Consider the following 15,581-nt stretch of genomic DNA (forward strand, 5'->3'; position numbering starts at 1 on the left):
ACAAATCGTACACATCCTACCAGAAACGTTTGCTTTAGGAACTGAAGTTCCGAGATGCTGTTGCTAGTCCGGCGAGATATCAATGAGCACCTTCAGACTATTAGCTAGATGCAGCTAACAGCTACTTCTGACTGTTTAGAAAATTCTTCTAATTGCCCGTTTAATGCCCCATATGCAATATCGTGAAGTCTTCGTTTTTTATTAAACTTACATTTTCTTTGAATATCTCACGTACTTATAAAACTTGGTCGTTTTAAACTCTTCATACAGCATACATATAGTTTAAATAGTTTAACTTTAATTTCGCCCAAGATACCTTGGTTCTAACCTTACCTGTTACATGAAAAACTGGTTCATCTCTAAAAGTCCTTCAGTATGTTTATGGGGATTTTTCTGGATTCATTTCCTGCACATTAATCACCAAACATGTCAGCACCGTCATACCTGTGAAGCCCATTGACGTTAACGTTAATTGTCATTTACAGGAGAGATCGTGTGGGAAGGAGCTGCCTGAGGGCTGCTGAGCTGTATGATTCTTCATTTTGACAAACATCCACTTCACCTCAGATTCTTCTGCTGAACTTTTCTCCTGCTGACTGAAGGTAAACCAGCAGTAAGTGCATTACCACCCTCTGCTGTAACAGTCAGTGAACAACAGCTAACAGTGCAAGTATGCAAGCTTTAGCTGGGCACTTGCACCAATACTCTTTTTGCTGTTTTCACCATTGATCAAAATCCACATGAATTAAATGGTGATATAACAGTTTATATTGTGGTAATTCATGACTAATGTGTTATTCATTCAGTCACGCGTAAGGAAATGAGTACAGTCACAGTATAACACAAACTAATAACAGCTCTTACCTTTCTTATTTACGTCAGTGAAGTAAATTGATCATTGGTTTCAGTGAGGCAGAGAGCGTCATCAATAGATACTTGTGGCTATGACTGTGTGGATTTTAGGGAAGGGAGGTAAAAATAGACATTTCATAATGTTATAGAGAGATTCAGTGTTGTCATTGAGAGATTTCAGATCAACAGACTCTATGAACCTAACGGTATGACACTCACTATGAAGTATGCACGCCCTCACATCACCTTTAACTGAATGAAACATGAGTACCTTTACTTTGATGATGTCACTGCTGTAAAATGTTGTGGCAGTTGACTTTTATTTACACTGTTTGAAAAGACAGATTTTGTGCAGGCTGTTCTAATACAGATTAAATATTGTGAAGACGCTCAAAAAAATAGAAATAGATGAGTGGCATTTTGAATCATTTAAGTTTCTGTTTCTTACTCAGGATGTGTTGGTTCGTTTCGGTGTCTGACACGGTCTACTGTAAAGTATTGTGTAACACTTTGTGACACAAGCCACGCCTTTCCACACCCCCTAACAAAGAGAAGTTAAAGCCGCGCCGGGCTTCAATATATAAGTGAGTTGCCAGCAGCTATGGAGTAAATCATCTGCGGGACAGAGCAAGTATCAGACCTTACGAAAACATGTTATGGACAATATTCGCACTTCTTAATGGATTGCTAATACTGTTTCTCTTTTACTTCAATCGCACAAGGTAAACCCATTCATTAATGCATTACATGGATTGTTATAGATTTAGTCTGAAGACCTGCAAAATACGGCAAAGACTCTTTTTACAATGTTCCACTATACTTGAGAAAAACTTGTTTATTTTCTAGATTAAGATGAATATAAGTGTATATATATGAATGAATACAAGTAATTATGTTGGATATCTACTCTTTTAAATGTTGGTATTACCGGACTGATAAAATGTCTTCAAACAACATCCGATAATTAAACTCAATATAATTTTCTTAGTTTTACAGTGGCCTACGGGCTGCATGACTCTTCACTATACAACAGAAACACTATTGCATAACTTCTTGTTAACTGCAAACCTGTTGGTTGAGATTCAAGAATGAATGAAAGGTAGATAAACAAACCCGATCGTAGATTTGCAAGTTTAATGTGTTTCCTTATATACGCAACAGACAGAAAAATGAGCCACCGCTGGACAAAGGTTTCATTCCATGGCTGGGCCACGCTCTGGAGTTTGGAAAAGATGCTGCAAAGTTTTTGGCCCGGATGAAGGACAAACATGGGGACATCTTCACAGTAAGTTCTGATAACTTTGTAAGCTGTTTGATGAGAATAATAAAAATGTATAATAGAATAAACATTAATAAGTAGTGGTTTAAAAGAAAGGGTTCAATTATGCTTCTGCATACAGAGGAAGTGTGTCTTCTGGTCTGATATCTTGTGTATGATCTCAAATGCAAAGCAGGTTTTTGCATGATGCACCAAAATATTAGTTTTCAAACGACACCATTATGCTCGTGTGGTGGTGGCACGTCAATGTTTCCCATAATGCTTTTAAATCTATACTATCAAAAGTTAGTTGTTTTTATTGTCCCTGTTTTTCTAATGTAGAGCAAAATGAAAAAATTACATAGAATTGAAGAACTCTGGTTAAAAGAGGAAGTGTTGCAATTAACAACATAACTAAAATGTTGTCCTCACAGGTCCGTGTTGCTGGTCATTACGTGACGGTGCTGCTGGACCCCAACTCTTTCGATGAGGTGCTGTATGACACCGTCTGCTTTGACTTCGCCCGCAGCAAAACCCAGCTCTTAAAGAGGATCTTCAGCCTGCAGCTGCCGAGCATCAAACCTACAGCGGAGAGGAAATGGATGGAACAGTAATGAATGCTTCTTTTAAACACAGACTTTCTGCTTCAGGAAATGAGAAAGGAACTTTTTTTTAAATGAGTGTTGCCTATTTCAATGTCTCTTTTGTACTCACTTAGGCATTTTCAAGGTCTCAGCCTGTCCAAGCTCAACCGCTCCATGAACACTCACCTTCAGAAGCTGCTGCTGAGTGAGCAGAAAGGCTGCAGCCCTTCAGAGTGGACACAGGATGGACTCTTTTGCCTTTGTTACAGCCTGCTCTTCAGGTATCACGCAGCATTTTAACATAACAAATTACTATGATATACATGTATATTCCACCAGTACGTGAAGATTTTTAACTTTATTGCTGTGCTCAGGGCCGGTTATCCTACATTGTTTGAGAGGAGAGACAATGCTTCTGCAGTCTACACAGAGTTCCGCAAGTTTGACGATCTTCTCACCAAACTGGCTCGCTGCACAATCAAACGAGGTAAGATGCTAATAAATAACTCTTGAACTTTTAATTCTCTTTCTGACATTAAATCTATACAGCAAAGTAAGTAATGCGTGAATTTATGTCACACAGGGGAGCGCAAAACTGCCTACTCATCCCGGCAGCGACTGTGGGAGCTCCTGTCGCCTATCTGTCTGAGCGGCGGCTCGGAGTCAGACTCTTGGCAGCAGAGCTACCATCACTTCCTGCAGGAGGAGGGAGTAGATGCAGAAATGCAGAAACGAGCTTTCCTCTTGCAGCTGTGGACCACACAGGTGAGAGCTGCTTTATTGTAAGTCTCTCTCCCTCTCTCCCAAACAGACACAAGGCCATGCATTGATACCCAAACAAACAAACTTTCCACACCCAGACTGCATACTTGAATTCCACTTCAAGGTACTCAGCCTGCCAACAGCACAGCAGTTAGAGGCCATGGATTCCTCTCTGCCAGTTACTCACAGCTGCCTGCCTCAACCTGTAACTCCGAGTGGATTTCTGCCACTTTGGATCGTGAGAATCCAGGACATGTTCTTGTTTGTGGTTTCGTAACCACGTATGAGTTCAGTGCTTTTGAAAAATGGTGTTAGTCAGCAGGAAATGCTTCCTCTTTTTGTTTGTTAACACCGTTTTGTGCAATCACATGTGGGAAATGTGCTGCAAGTAATGATCTTCACTGCTGATTACACTGCAGATCCAACAGACCTGTAGTTTAACCCGTGTGCAAGGATATAGAGGCACATATAAAACGCTCTTTGCTCTAAGCTGTAGACGTCTCCTTAACTCTTAACCTCCCCCATGAATAATGACTATAATTACTTATAAATGAAATACTATTTTTTTTTCAGTTTCAAATGAATACACTGCACAAAGCTGCCATTATAAACAATATTGACACAGGTGTGAACGCAGAACTGTTGCTTCCTCTACCTCACCAGTCCAGACAAGTTCAGCTCACCATGCTGTCATTGCTGTGCAGTGCCAGGAGGAGGAGATAGCGAGCTGTTTGACTTCATGTCCACTCTCTAACTGGTACATTTTAGATGTAAAAAGCCTCAGCCCTGTGTTCACCTGCCAGTCTCGCTGCAACAAGGATTGTTCACCCAGTAATCCCAGTGCGAACGATATTCAGGCCAGGCCTCCCACAGCGGGGGCTCTTTCAGAGGCTCTGATAATTTGGGAAAGACCGCTGTTCCTCCGGCGTGTTTGTTTTTTGCTTTATCATCGTGTCTGCTGGGATAATAAAGAACACAGCCTCAGTCTGGGATGGAAAGTGGAGCACCACTGCAGAGAATAGAGGGATTAGATGGGAGACGTGTGAGAAGTGCCAGAATTGGTTTTAACATGTTGTACCTCTTCACCATGGTGTCTGTACACGCAGGTGGCTGCTGCTCTCTGTCCATTTACTAACATGCTAACACTTAAAGTTAAAGGAAATATGCTCACTGAAGTGTTACCAAGAGTTAGACGAGAAGACTGAAATTGTCTATTGTTGGAGCCAGTAGTGAGTTAGCCTAGCTTAGCATAACAACTGTAAACCGGGACTAAGAGAAAGCATTAACCTATCCAATGGTGGCCAACAAACAGCAAAATATTAATCTAAATCTATTTCTCTAAATGTGGAACTGTTCCTTTAATAATTCCTCACTCCGCTGCAGTTAGATCTAAAAGGACAGAGAGACAAATTGACACAGTTTTAATAACTTTTGCACATTTGCCCCAGCTGTCAATGGAGAGCTGACCTGAGAGGTGCCGGGGTGAGAAGAACAACTCCCTCAACTCACAGCAATTACTGTCTGACAGGCTCAGGTGTCTCTCTCTCTCTGATAGGCTGACAGGCAGCAGTGTCTACAAAGTGGCTTTACATGGCGTTAGTTATTTTCAGCATTACAGAGCTGAGAGGGAATATAAGTGAAAATGTTTCCCTCAAAAAGTAATGAAAAATCATAACTTTTTTATTCTAGAAGTTAATAATAAAAGTGAGTTTGTGCTAAGTTTTGTGTTTTACCTTTCAGTGTAATGCTGGACCTGCTGCCTTCTGGCTCCTTGGCTTCCTCCTCACTCATCCTGAGGCCATGAAGGCTGTAAAATCAGAGATCAGACGCCTCACCCTCCAGGACCCCCTCATCCACCCGCTGGAGGCCCACAGCACACCTGTGTTTGGTACGTCACAGAGGCCGGCAGCCTTTTCACTTCTTCGCTTTCCAGCTTTGGGTTCAGCTGCTGCACTAAAATGAAAACGCAGGCTTGTTTGACTTGTTGGAATTAACAAGATAAGTGCAGCAGACTGAAACAATGACACTGACAATAAAAGTTTGACCTTTGATTTAATTAAAAAATGATTGCCTTTTTCTGTATAATCATATCCGTGCTAATGTTTGTAGCTCTCTAAATTAAGCCCGAGGGCACGGCTGATTTAAGTCGCGCTGACAGCCCTCTGACATCATCAACTCTGCTGTCCTTTCCATTTTTGCAGATAGCGTCCTGAGCGAGACCCTACGGCTCACCGCGGCCGTGATGATCAGCAGAGAGGTGGTGCAGGACAAGATCCTGCGCATGGCCAGCGGACAGGAGTACAAACTCAGACAGGGAGACAAAGTGTGTCTGTTCCCCTTCCTGAGCCCTCAGAACGACCCACAGATACACGAGGAACCACAGGTACGCGGGGCGCCAACACACCGGGAACAGCACAAACATGGAAATACATATTTTATTTTGGTCTTAAGTCATGTGAGGTTGTAATCATGTAACATTTAGTAGGATATGGAGCCTCCATTGTGACGATTTTAAGCCATAATTAAATGCACAAAACAACCTTGAGGAGGCAGGATTAAGCAGTATACATCCTTTGGGATAAGCTTCTAAAAGCCTGCAAATTAAACAACAAGGAGTTGACTTGTAAGAAAGCATCATCATGTTGATGTTTCTGTTTGTTTTCAACATTAGACGTGATAATGACATGCTGTATTTAATAGAAGAAATGATCAAGCCTGTTTAAATAATATTGAAACGTTTTGTTTTCTTGTCATCTAAACCAGATTTTCAAGTATGATCGCTTCCTAAATGACGATATGACAGTGAAGGATAATTTCTACAAGGACGCTAAAAGGCTGAAGTACCACACCATGCCCTGGGGCGCGGGGAAAAACGTCTGCGTCGGGAAAGGGTTTGCTGTTAACGCCATTAAACAGTGAGTTCTTTTAACATCCCTTTCCATGTTGTACCTTGACTTTTAAAATGAAACCTTCATGATCAAAGCATTTCCTGCAATTTCATCCCAATCAGCAGACAGGACCAGAAAAATCCATCTCCACATAATATTTCCACTATTATCATCTCGGTCCTGCTTTCATGTCCTCTATCATCACTAGCAATAAGCTGTAATAGAGTAATTGCTTACACTGTGTAATGAGAAGAGAGGCAAAGGGCAAAAGATGAAAGTCAGTTGGGAGAGGGTGTCTTTGTCAGACATCATATCAATTTACAAAGGTTAAAGGTCAATCCTTGTAATCTACTATGTACAGAAGGGGGGGAGAAGGTTACATAATATTGATGTGCAGACTCGGGAGACTGTGGGAATAATTTATTTTTAGGCATTTTGCGGTTTATTTCAATTCTGTTGACTTGATTTCTGGTTTTAACTGGATTTTTGAAAGCTGCATTTTCTCATATAAATATCGTCTAATAAGTCAGCAGCTATTTTGTCTCCTGCTCTAAACCGCTTCGCCCTTTGTGTCTGTAGATTTGTTTTCTTGTTCCTGACCCATCTTGATCTGGAGCTGTGCGACCCAGAGGCTAAACTGCCTCCAGTGAATAGCAGCCGCTACGGCTTCGGGATGCTGCAGCCGGACGGAGATCTGCAGGTCCGATACAGACTGAAGAAGACACAGCATGAAATGTGATTTACTGTTATAATGTTGATTTAGAAAAGCTTTTTGTTGTTTGTTTTGAAGCACTATTTATTCTATTTTATTTTAACTCTGTGCATCTGTATAACATATTTAACTGGCTATTGATATTTTCAGTAAAACGTACAAACAAAGTAAAGCAGTTTATTTCTCATCTTTGATGGACCGCAAGTTGCAAGCTTTAAAATGTGTTTTATGTGATGTTACTTCACTTGGATGTTTGTCCTTCGTTGTGCAGAGTTTAACAGTAGAAGGCTGTTTTCACATTTATCTGTTGAAGGAGGAAAATGTCTCTGCGCTCACCTGAAATCTGAGGTTAAGACGTCGACATACAAGACGATTTTTTTCACACAGAAATGTGATGTGGAGTCTTGACAGCTCCAGCACTCAAACAACAAGAGAAATACATGAATGATGTGGGAGACATCCTGTGTCCAATAATGAAAACATTTGCCTATTGACAGGTTATGGATTTTTTTAATGAAGAGGAAGGAGTAAAAGTCATTTGAAGAATGTTAGATTGAACTTTGTTGTGGAAAAAGATAATTATTCGTAACATGACTTAAAGCTCCTGTGATGAGCTTTTCACTGGTTATGAAACAGACTGAAATGAATTCTGATGACTCTATATGAGCTACAAAAGCAAACCAGACCATCAGCAACAGCACTGATTATTTCTATATAGTTATTTTTGATGCCTTAAACCTGCCGGGGGGGTAGGTCTCAGGCGAAGCGCTTAACTGCACGCTGCCTTTGTTACATTTTCCAGGGCTAAACCTTTAAGTGAGTGACTGTTAAAGAAAGCAGGATGAGATTTTTTGTTAAAAAACACCGCTTAAGCATGTACAGGATAAAAACGGCAGAGAGATAAGAGGTACGGCTTTGTCCACAGGGGGCGCCAAAAACAACACAAAACGAAAGTTCCTCGCAGTAGCTTTAACAAACGCGAGGCAGCTTTATTTGTCTGGTTTATTTCAAACACACGCTTTTCAGAGGCAAAGATATGGCACACAAAAGTTAAAACCTTTAGAGATAAAACAGCCAGATAAAATCCATTAAGGTGGAATCAGGTTGATTGAGAAAGATAACGTGATCAAATGAAATCCATTGCATAAAATATAGCAACAGAGCAGATAACAGTGCAAAAATAACTTGGAAGTTGTCCAACAAAGAAAGAAAAAGTGCAGAATACAAAATAAACAAAAGAATTAAAGAAGAGGATTACTTCCTTCCCTCTGAACACATTGATTTTATCTCGTGTTGTTGGCTCAGTGCTTCAGATCATATGACCAGAGATCATACCTCCAGTAGATTTCCCCATCTTTTCGTGTGCACTATCATTACATCATGCTGAACAGTAGCATACAGCCCTGCCTGAACATAACAACAGTGCTGCTGCTTAAAGTCTGCTCAGTGATGGAGCCAGGCGTGGAGGCGCGGCGCTGAAAGAGTTAATGAGCTGTGGAGGAGAGCGCGGAGCTGCCATGGATCCACCTTCAGAGAGATGCGGCGCCTCCTCACACAGCTGACCGGGAACACAGGTAGTCTGTCCGGCGTACTTGTTGATCTTCTGGGCGACACGGCGGTGCGATATGCGGAGCAGGAAGCCGGCTGGTGGGCAGTAGATCGTGCTGAGGAGCTCTCTGCCATGTCGGAGGCAGAGGAGGGGGACATGGATTGGGTTAGACCCTGGCAATAGTAAACCAATAACGGCGCCTCCTTTTTGTTTTTTTAAATGCTTCTGCTTCATCTCCGTGTGTGCCTGCCTGCGGATTGATTGTTCACAGAGCGGTACGTGCTGGTCTGATGATGACAACAACTCACTACGGTATTTTTTTAAGCTTATTTCAATCTCTACACTCTTGATCATATGTAACCAATCAATTGTTATAGATTATCAGTGGCAATACTCTGCGTTAAAACTGCACCAATATGGAGCAGGCAGCCTTTGAAAACAGAGAAATGCTTAACGATGGAGGATTTGCATCCACAACAGTGCAGATGCAGATGTAAAACCTCACACTGAGCTTATTCTCATTCTCTACATATTAGCACAGAGTGTTCACAGGAAGAAATGCTGTTTTTGTCAATGTTGCGTTCAGTGAGTAGTAATTTTATCGAAGCTTTGACTTCAAAAAACAGGAGGGAGGAGGCTCCTTCAAATGAACATTTCTTTTTACTGCTTCTCTGCAGCCTGTTACTGCATGTGCAAACACTGACATAACAATGTCTAAAGCACCAGTTTTACATTATGTATTAATGTTATTATATTAAATGTGTTTTGTATTGAATTCAGACACAATGCATAGGCCTGATTACGTTTGTGAAGTGTTACAAACTTTGTGTGACAGTGATCAATGATCACATCTGCAGGCCTGAGGTGTTGTAAAAACAATGTAAACAAAATACTCAGCATGTAGGGGGGGAAAGTGCAGCTCGTGCCACGTCTGCAGACACAAATGGATCCGAAAACGTTGGACCCTTTGTGAGGGGAAGATGTGGGTTATTTATTTTCAGCCTGTCTCCCCAGGGGAGCTCAGAGAGTGAGCAGCGCTTCCTGGTGTTTCAGCACCATTAGAGTGGACAGCGCTCACATTGGACCACAATCATTACAGTGGTTGTGTTCTGTCTCCCCACCCACAGCACCCACAGCATTGAATGGGCGTCGCAAAGATCAACCAAATTATCTAGATGAAAAACTACAGACAAACAAACAAATCACATCAGCTGATCATTAACATTTTTTCTATCTGAGCTGCTTGGAGCCATGTGAGACGTTTAAGTAAAGTAGGTTTTGTCTCATTCTGTTTAATTCTTTTGACAATATATCAGCCAAATCTGAGACGTTTCCAGAGGGATCAGTCAGTGCAAGTTTAAAGTTTCACTGGGAAAATGTTGTATTCAACATGTGTCTTTCCAGCACATGACAGAGTGAGATCATCTCAATTACTCATCAATCCTTTTGTTTTTGGTAGACCCTTAATAGAACTGTAGGATTCTGAGGACTGCTATTAGGCATGACTCATCTCAATAACCCACATATGAGGGTATGTTTATTGTTGATTCAGGCGCGAATTCAAAGATGATACAATAGATGTGATAATTGAAAATCCAGACATATAATCCAATATATCCGTCTTAAATTTCACTGGCAGTCTTTTTAACAAGTGATGCTCAGTTCTTGTCTTAAGGAGCTTCCAGATCAATGCTGGATCTCAATCTGCTCTGGAGTTTTTGGTGGAAGGCGTGGGAAAGTCTATTCAGTGAGACTCCTCTCAGTACACGGTTTAGATGGTGACAATATATTATTAACTCTGGCTTCCATTTTTTCCTCTTTGTTAAATCCTTACACTGCATGCGTGAGTCATCCCAAGAACCCCCGTCTGATGGAAGAAGTGTTGTTGATTTCGTAACAGAATTTAAAAAGAATGCATAAGAATGTGTGATTGTGATTATATGTCAAACATCCAAAGATAATACAACAATTTATTTGTTTGTTTTTTTCTCTGCTTTGGAGTCATTTTAAATTCTGGTCTGCAGTTGCTGGCTGATTTTCAATGGTGATAAAACTTTTTTCTTCTTAATCATAATTGGTGTGAGTCATCGGAAGACTTCCAATGTGAGGGCATGTTTGTTGTTGATTGGGAAAAGAATATTTAGAATGATACAGAAAGTGGGGTTTCCAATTTTTTTGTGGTTATTGTACCCTCTTGATTCGTTTTATTTGAAGGTTTTTCTTTAGGTCTGAAGGGGTAAAAGCACATGTATTTAACAGGACTGAGGCTATACCTTGAAATAAATGTAAGAAAATTACTATTTCCTCTTAATTCAAAGCTTAATCCAAAAGGCAACCTGACATGGTTGAAGTTCATGTTTCACCTCTCATCCGAAAGGCTTCTTCAGTACTAAACTGACTGGTAAACGGAGATACAAATATACGCCTCTATAGGTCATTAGTATGCTAATAGACATCTCTAAGCATACTCTTCAAGAACTTCAACCAACTCCAGTTTTGGATTAAGCTTTGAATTACTATAATTGAGAACCTTCACAAACTATTTCCTCTTAAATGAGTCCTGCCAGATCTGAATTGTTTGACCCCTGAACCACAGGTTAGGAACCACTGCCTAAGGCTTGTATCAGCATATCTGAAGATTGAAGTGTAGGCCTTAGCATTCGGGGCTGATCCCAGAACACTAATTATTTCTTTTTGTTCTGTCTATCCCTTCAGATAATAATGACATATAAGAGGATCAGCTTTCACCAATAGTTCCAGATGTTTGCCTCCTTGCTCCTCGAACCTAAAGTCACCATGGAGAAATCCTTGGCAGAGCTGAACAAAACTGCCTCCCGCTCGACGTCATCGCTGCCACCTGAGCCGGTGGACATCCTGCGCAGCAAGTCGTGTTTCCGCAGAGTCCGGCTCAATGTGGGGGGTCTCCCACATGAAGTCCTGTGGCGAACGTTAGACAGGCTACCGCGAACACGTCTAGGGAAGTTAAGAGACTGCAACACCCATGAATCTCTGATGGAAGTGTGCGATGACTACAACCTGGAGGAGAACGAGTACTTTTTTGACAGACATCCGGGGGCGTTCACGTCAATTCTGAACTTCTACCGCACGGGAAAGCTGCACATGATGGAGGAAATGTGCGCCCTGTCGTTCAGTCAAGAGCTCGACTACTGGGGCATCGACGAGATCTACCTGGAGTCTTGTTGCCAGGCGAGGTACCACCAGAAAAAGGAGCAGATGAACGAGGAGCTCAAAAGAGAGGCCGACAATATGAAGGACAGAGAGGGAGAAGAATTCGACAACACTTGCTGTGCTGAAAAACGGAAGAAGCTCTGGGACCTTCTGGAAAAGCCCAGCTCGTCTGTTGCAGCAAAGGTAATTCATTGGGATTTGGGTGTAAGACATGAGTGTGTGATTGGTTGGATGGATCTTCCATTTGCATGATGGTGTCTTGCACAGGCTTACAATCAGAAACATAAAGAAACACAGAGAGAAACATAGATCTGTGGACCACCACAGACTGTCTGTCCAGACTGAAATAGCTCAAATTATATTTATGTACATGCATTTTTTGCCTTACGACTTTGCCTTACGAATGTCAACTTGAAGTTGACATTCGTAGTTTGGGTCAAATGTTTTGAGAACTATTGGACTGATTATTCACATTCATATCCTTATCAGGAATCAATAAAATCTTTTATCCTTAAAATTTCCACTATCACCACCCACAGATAAAATTTTAGTGCCTCCTGTACTTTGGTTTACGACCAAATAGCTCCGAAGCTAATAAAATTCCCATCATCCTCTGCTCAACAGCGGCTGACAGAGGGTTAGCAGGGTCGTAAGCACCCCTTGAAAAAGGCTTACATGGTATGGCATTTATTTATTTATAAAGAAATACATGTATGTATTTTTGATTCACGTTATGACGTTCCAGTGAAGCAAGTGATGATGACCGTTGACCTTTGATGCTTGTTTCGTGATTTGATTGGTTGGTTCGTACCATTGCAGATGTGAGTCAATGACTGTATATATAGATGGCAACATGACTCCCTAAAATTGAAGCCAATACATTTCGAGCGCCCCCTGCTGACTGGCTACAGTATAGGTCATAAAGCCCGACTCCTCCATGTTAACAGATGGGACATGGGTCAAACTATAAAATCAAAATACACACCAAATAAATTTTTCTCAAACATGGTTTCTGTCATTATAGCTAGTTATTATCATGCTGATTCACGTCCAAGTGTTTTTATTTCTCAACTTTATTGTTAATTAGTTATTTTAAGCTGACAAAATGATGATTGACAGCTCTGTTGACAAATACAGCTCCTGCAGCCAATCAGTCCCGGATAAGCAGAGTGGAGAACCAACGCGAGAGGAAACGTAACAAAAACAATCACTACAGTCATTAACGTTTCCATATATGTGAACGTTAACCTCAGACCGACACAAGAAGCTGTTCTGCTGTTAAACACGCCGGCAAGCGGGATCCTTGCGTTTTTTTCGGTAAGTTAAATGTGTGTTTTGGTTAGTGGAAGTGGTTACGGCGGCGCCACCTGCTGATCTCTACTGCGCAGACTCTGGCTCCATATGATGTCACCATCGCAAGATGGCAGCGCCTATCACAGGGGCTATTTTGGCTTCACTTTCGGACAATGGGAGCAGATGGAGACGCATCGTCCATCTATATATACAGTCTTTGGTGTGAGTGATCTAATCAGTGAAATACAATAAATTATTATTGTTGTTATTAAGTTGTTATCAATAAATAAGGGGTGAGAGAGGATGATGTCGTTAGCGGTTTAAGAAATGATGATGCTAATTGCTAACATGCTAGAGACATTGTGATGCCCAAAAATAGGGATAAGAGGACAATAAGGAGGAAGGTAAAGAGGAGGACTGTCTGAACAAGCTGCATTATTACAGTAAGTTAACTCATAAGCAGAAAGTTATACCTCTGTTATGTGCCGTGTGCCTCGGGCTAACTTTAGCTACAGCTGTCAGGCAGTGACAGCTAGTAGGAGTTGTGTGCTGTTTCCAGAGTTAGATTAATCTGCTTTACCGTAACGTTTTTGCTCACAGCTGAAGTATTTTATAGATCCTCACATGCTTTTTGTGGTCACTATCATTTGAGATGTTACTGATCGTGATTTGTGTTGTGTACATTTTGTTTGAATTAACAATCCCCATTGCTCCCCCATTCACAACTCCCTGGAGCCTCTACTACCTCTGCCGTAGGCATACTTTGTGTAGATAGTGTAAATAAGCAAATGTTAGCATTTAGCTAACAAGCTAAACTAAATTTGTGATTATAATAAGCATTATACATGCTCACAATAGCTTTTTAGCACTTTCAAAGTGAGCATGTTAGCATGATAACATTAGCATTTAGCTCAAAACACCTCGGTGCCTTTTAGTCCAGCCTCACAGAGATGTTAGCATAGCTGCAGACAAAGTGTTTAATATAGTCCCTCTCCTGAAGTCAGTAACCCTTATGGATGTTTGTGGCGACATGTTATGTTGTACTGTTGTTCTTTTTTAAACCATTAAATCTTTATTGCTAAAAATGCCTGTGCACAAGACCACAACATTTATGTTAGAGTGCACTGCTAATTGGAAATGGCCATTACTCAAAAAGGAAAGCACAAAAAGGTTCGCTCTGGTGAAATTGCACCATGGACTTTTCAGACCTACTAACACATTTTAGAAGACATTTTGAGTTGCACAAAATAGGTCACTCAGGACGCCTCCACGTGTTGTGCTTTGGTGTCTGCTTATGTTTTGATAGCTCCGAGGTTGGAACACTAAGTAAAGAGTGAAAATAACAGAAAAGGCCAGAGAATGTGATTTATCAGTGTGGGATGTGTGAGCTATTATCTGCCATTACTTTAGAGAAAAAGCATGTCTTAGCAGTCAGATGAGTTTGGTTACTGTGAAAGCGGCTTTATTGATGCGTCGCTATTAAACATCTTTCAAACATGACACAAGGTTCATCATGTGAATCCTGTAATGCTCTATTTATCCGACTTGTAACAAAAGTCCATTGTTAGATCATTAACTTGCATTTAAAAATATGTCTATCTATTGTTCACTGTCAAACCAAACACAGACACAAATACAGTAGGTTCCAGACACACACACACACTCACACACACACACACACACACACACACACACACGCATGCTTACATTGTCTGATCTTATGCACCCATCATGCACCTATAATTTGTTAAAATGGCACCTTACAATATGTAAATATGCACACATTTGACTCTTGAAATTATTCCATCTGTCCTTATCTTATTGCACTCTGTTAGTTGTTTGTGACAGCCCCACCCACCACCATTCTGAGCCAATTGAATACGAGATATTCTGCCAGAGGCTGAGATATTGCTTTGTACCTTATTGCACATAAACAAGTCAGAAATTATTTAGAATAGTTTGAATCATTCAGATTAATCAATGCTTGAGGGGAGAACGTTTGATCAGTAGAAGATGGTTGTGACATGTCATTACTGCGCATTTTTAATAAATATTTAGAGCAAGAGAAAAACCCAGTCGGACTAAACTCTAAGCAACTTATTAGCAAATAATTCATAATAAAAAAATGTGGCAGCGGAGCAGCTGCTAGAATTTAAAATCCATAAGGTTATGTTGAAATATTAAGCACAATTTATTTTTTATCTTTACATGTAACCCTGCCTTTGTTTGTGCTAAATTCCTGCAGTCACAAGAGGATCCTGAGTCCTCAGTCTATTGTTCATTATTTCCCTATCTGTAGGCCTACCTGACTTTTATCAGGTGCGCGCCTTTAGATGGTAAAAAAAAAGACAGAGTTGGGCCTCAGTGGGTCTTTAGGAGAGCCACACCTGCAACCGCAACCTGGAAGCCACAGCAGAGTTAAACATAAGCAGCCTTTGATCACAATCTCATAGGCCTTATTGTGCAGATCAAAGAGGCTGCTGTCTCTTTCCAG

The 15,581-nt window shown here is 40.9% G+C and overlaps 2 protein-coding genes across 2 annotated transcripts in view; both read left to right on the plus strand.

Annotated features, from left to right (window-relative positions):
- Positions 1-1,453: 1,453 nt before the first annotated feature.
- On the plus strand, positions 1,454-7,211 carry ptgis (prostaglandin I2 (prostacyclin) synthase). Its single transcript, XM_069678778.1, has 10 exons — positions 1,454-1,574; positions 2,014-2,137; positions 2,545-2,720; positions 2,829-2,975; positions 3,069-3,181; positions 3,278-3,459; positions 5,197-5,344; positions 5,658-5,839; positions 6,220-6,371; positions 6,924-7,211. Exons 1-10 carry the CDS (start codon positions 1,504-1,506, stop codon positions 7,081-7,083), a joined length of 1,455 nt encoding a protein of 484 aa, XP_069534879.1. The 5' UTR covers positions 1,454-1,503; the 3' UTR covers positions 7,084-7,211.
- Positions 7,212-11,365: 4,154 nt separating this feature from the next.
- Positions 11,366-15,581, plus strand: part of kcnb1 (potassium voltage-gated channel, Shab-related subfamily, member 1) — a 31,234-nt gene continuing 27,018 nt past the window's right edge. The window contains exon 1 of the mRNA XM_069677906.1: positions 11,366-11,977. Within this exon, the coding sequence (XP_069534007.1) occupies positions 11,366-11,977 (612 nt within the window). The remainder of the gene's footprint in view (positions 11,978-15,581) is intronic.

The sequence above is a fragment of the Semicossyphus pulcher genome, unplaced genomic scaffold (genome assembly GCF_022749685.1).
Source record: "Semicossyphus pulcher isolate SPU_LCO1_2020_fin unplaced genomic scaffold, fSemPul1.0.p SCAF_3, whole genome shotgun sequence".
NCBI classification, from domain to species: Eukaryota; Metazoa; Chordata; class Actinopteri; order Labriformes; family Labridae; genus Semicossyphus; species Semicossyphus pulcher.

What these genes read in the sequence shown, in the direction of transcription:
- ptgis (XM_069678778.1), top strand. Translation starts at nt 1,504, where the DNA reads ATGTTATGGACAATATTCGCACTTCTTAATGGATTGCTAATACTGTTT. An exon ending in TGTTACAGCCTGCTCTTCAG is followed by an intron (nt 2,976 to 3,068) that starts GTATCACGCAGC and finishes TGCTGTGCTCAG; the next exon opens with GGCCGGTTATCCTACATTGT. An exon ending in CCACAGCACACCTGTGTTTG is followed by an intron (nt 5,345 to 5,657) that starts GTACGTCACAGA and finishes CCATTTTTGCAG; the next exon opens with ATAGCGTCCTGAGCGAGACC.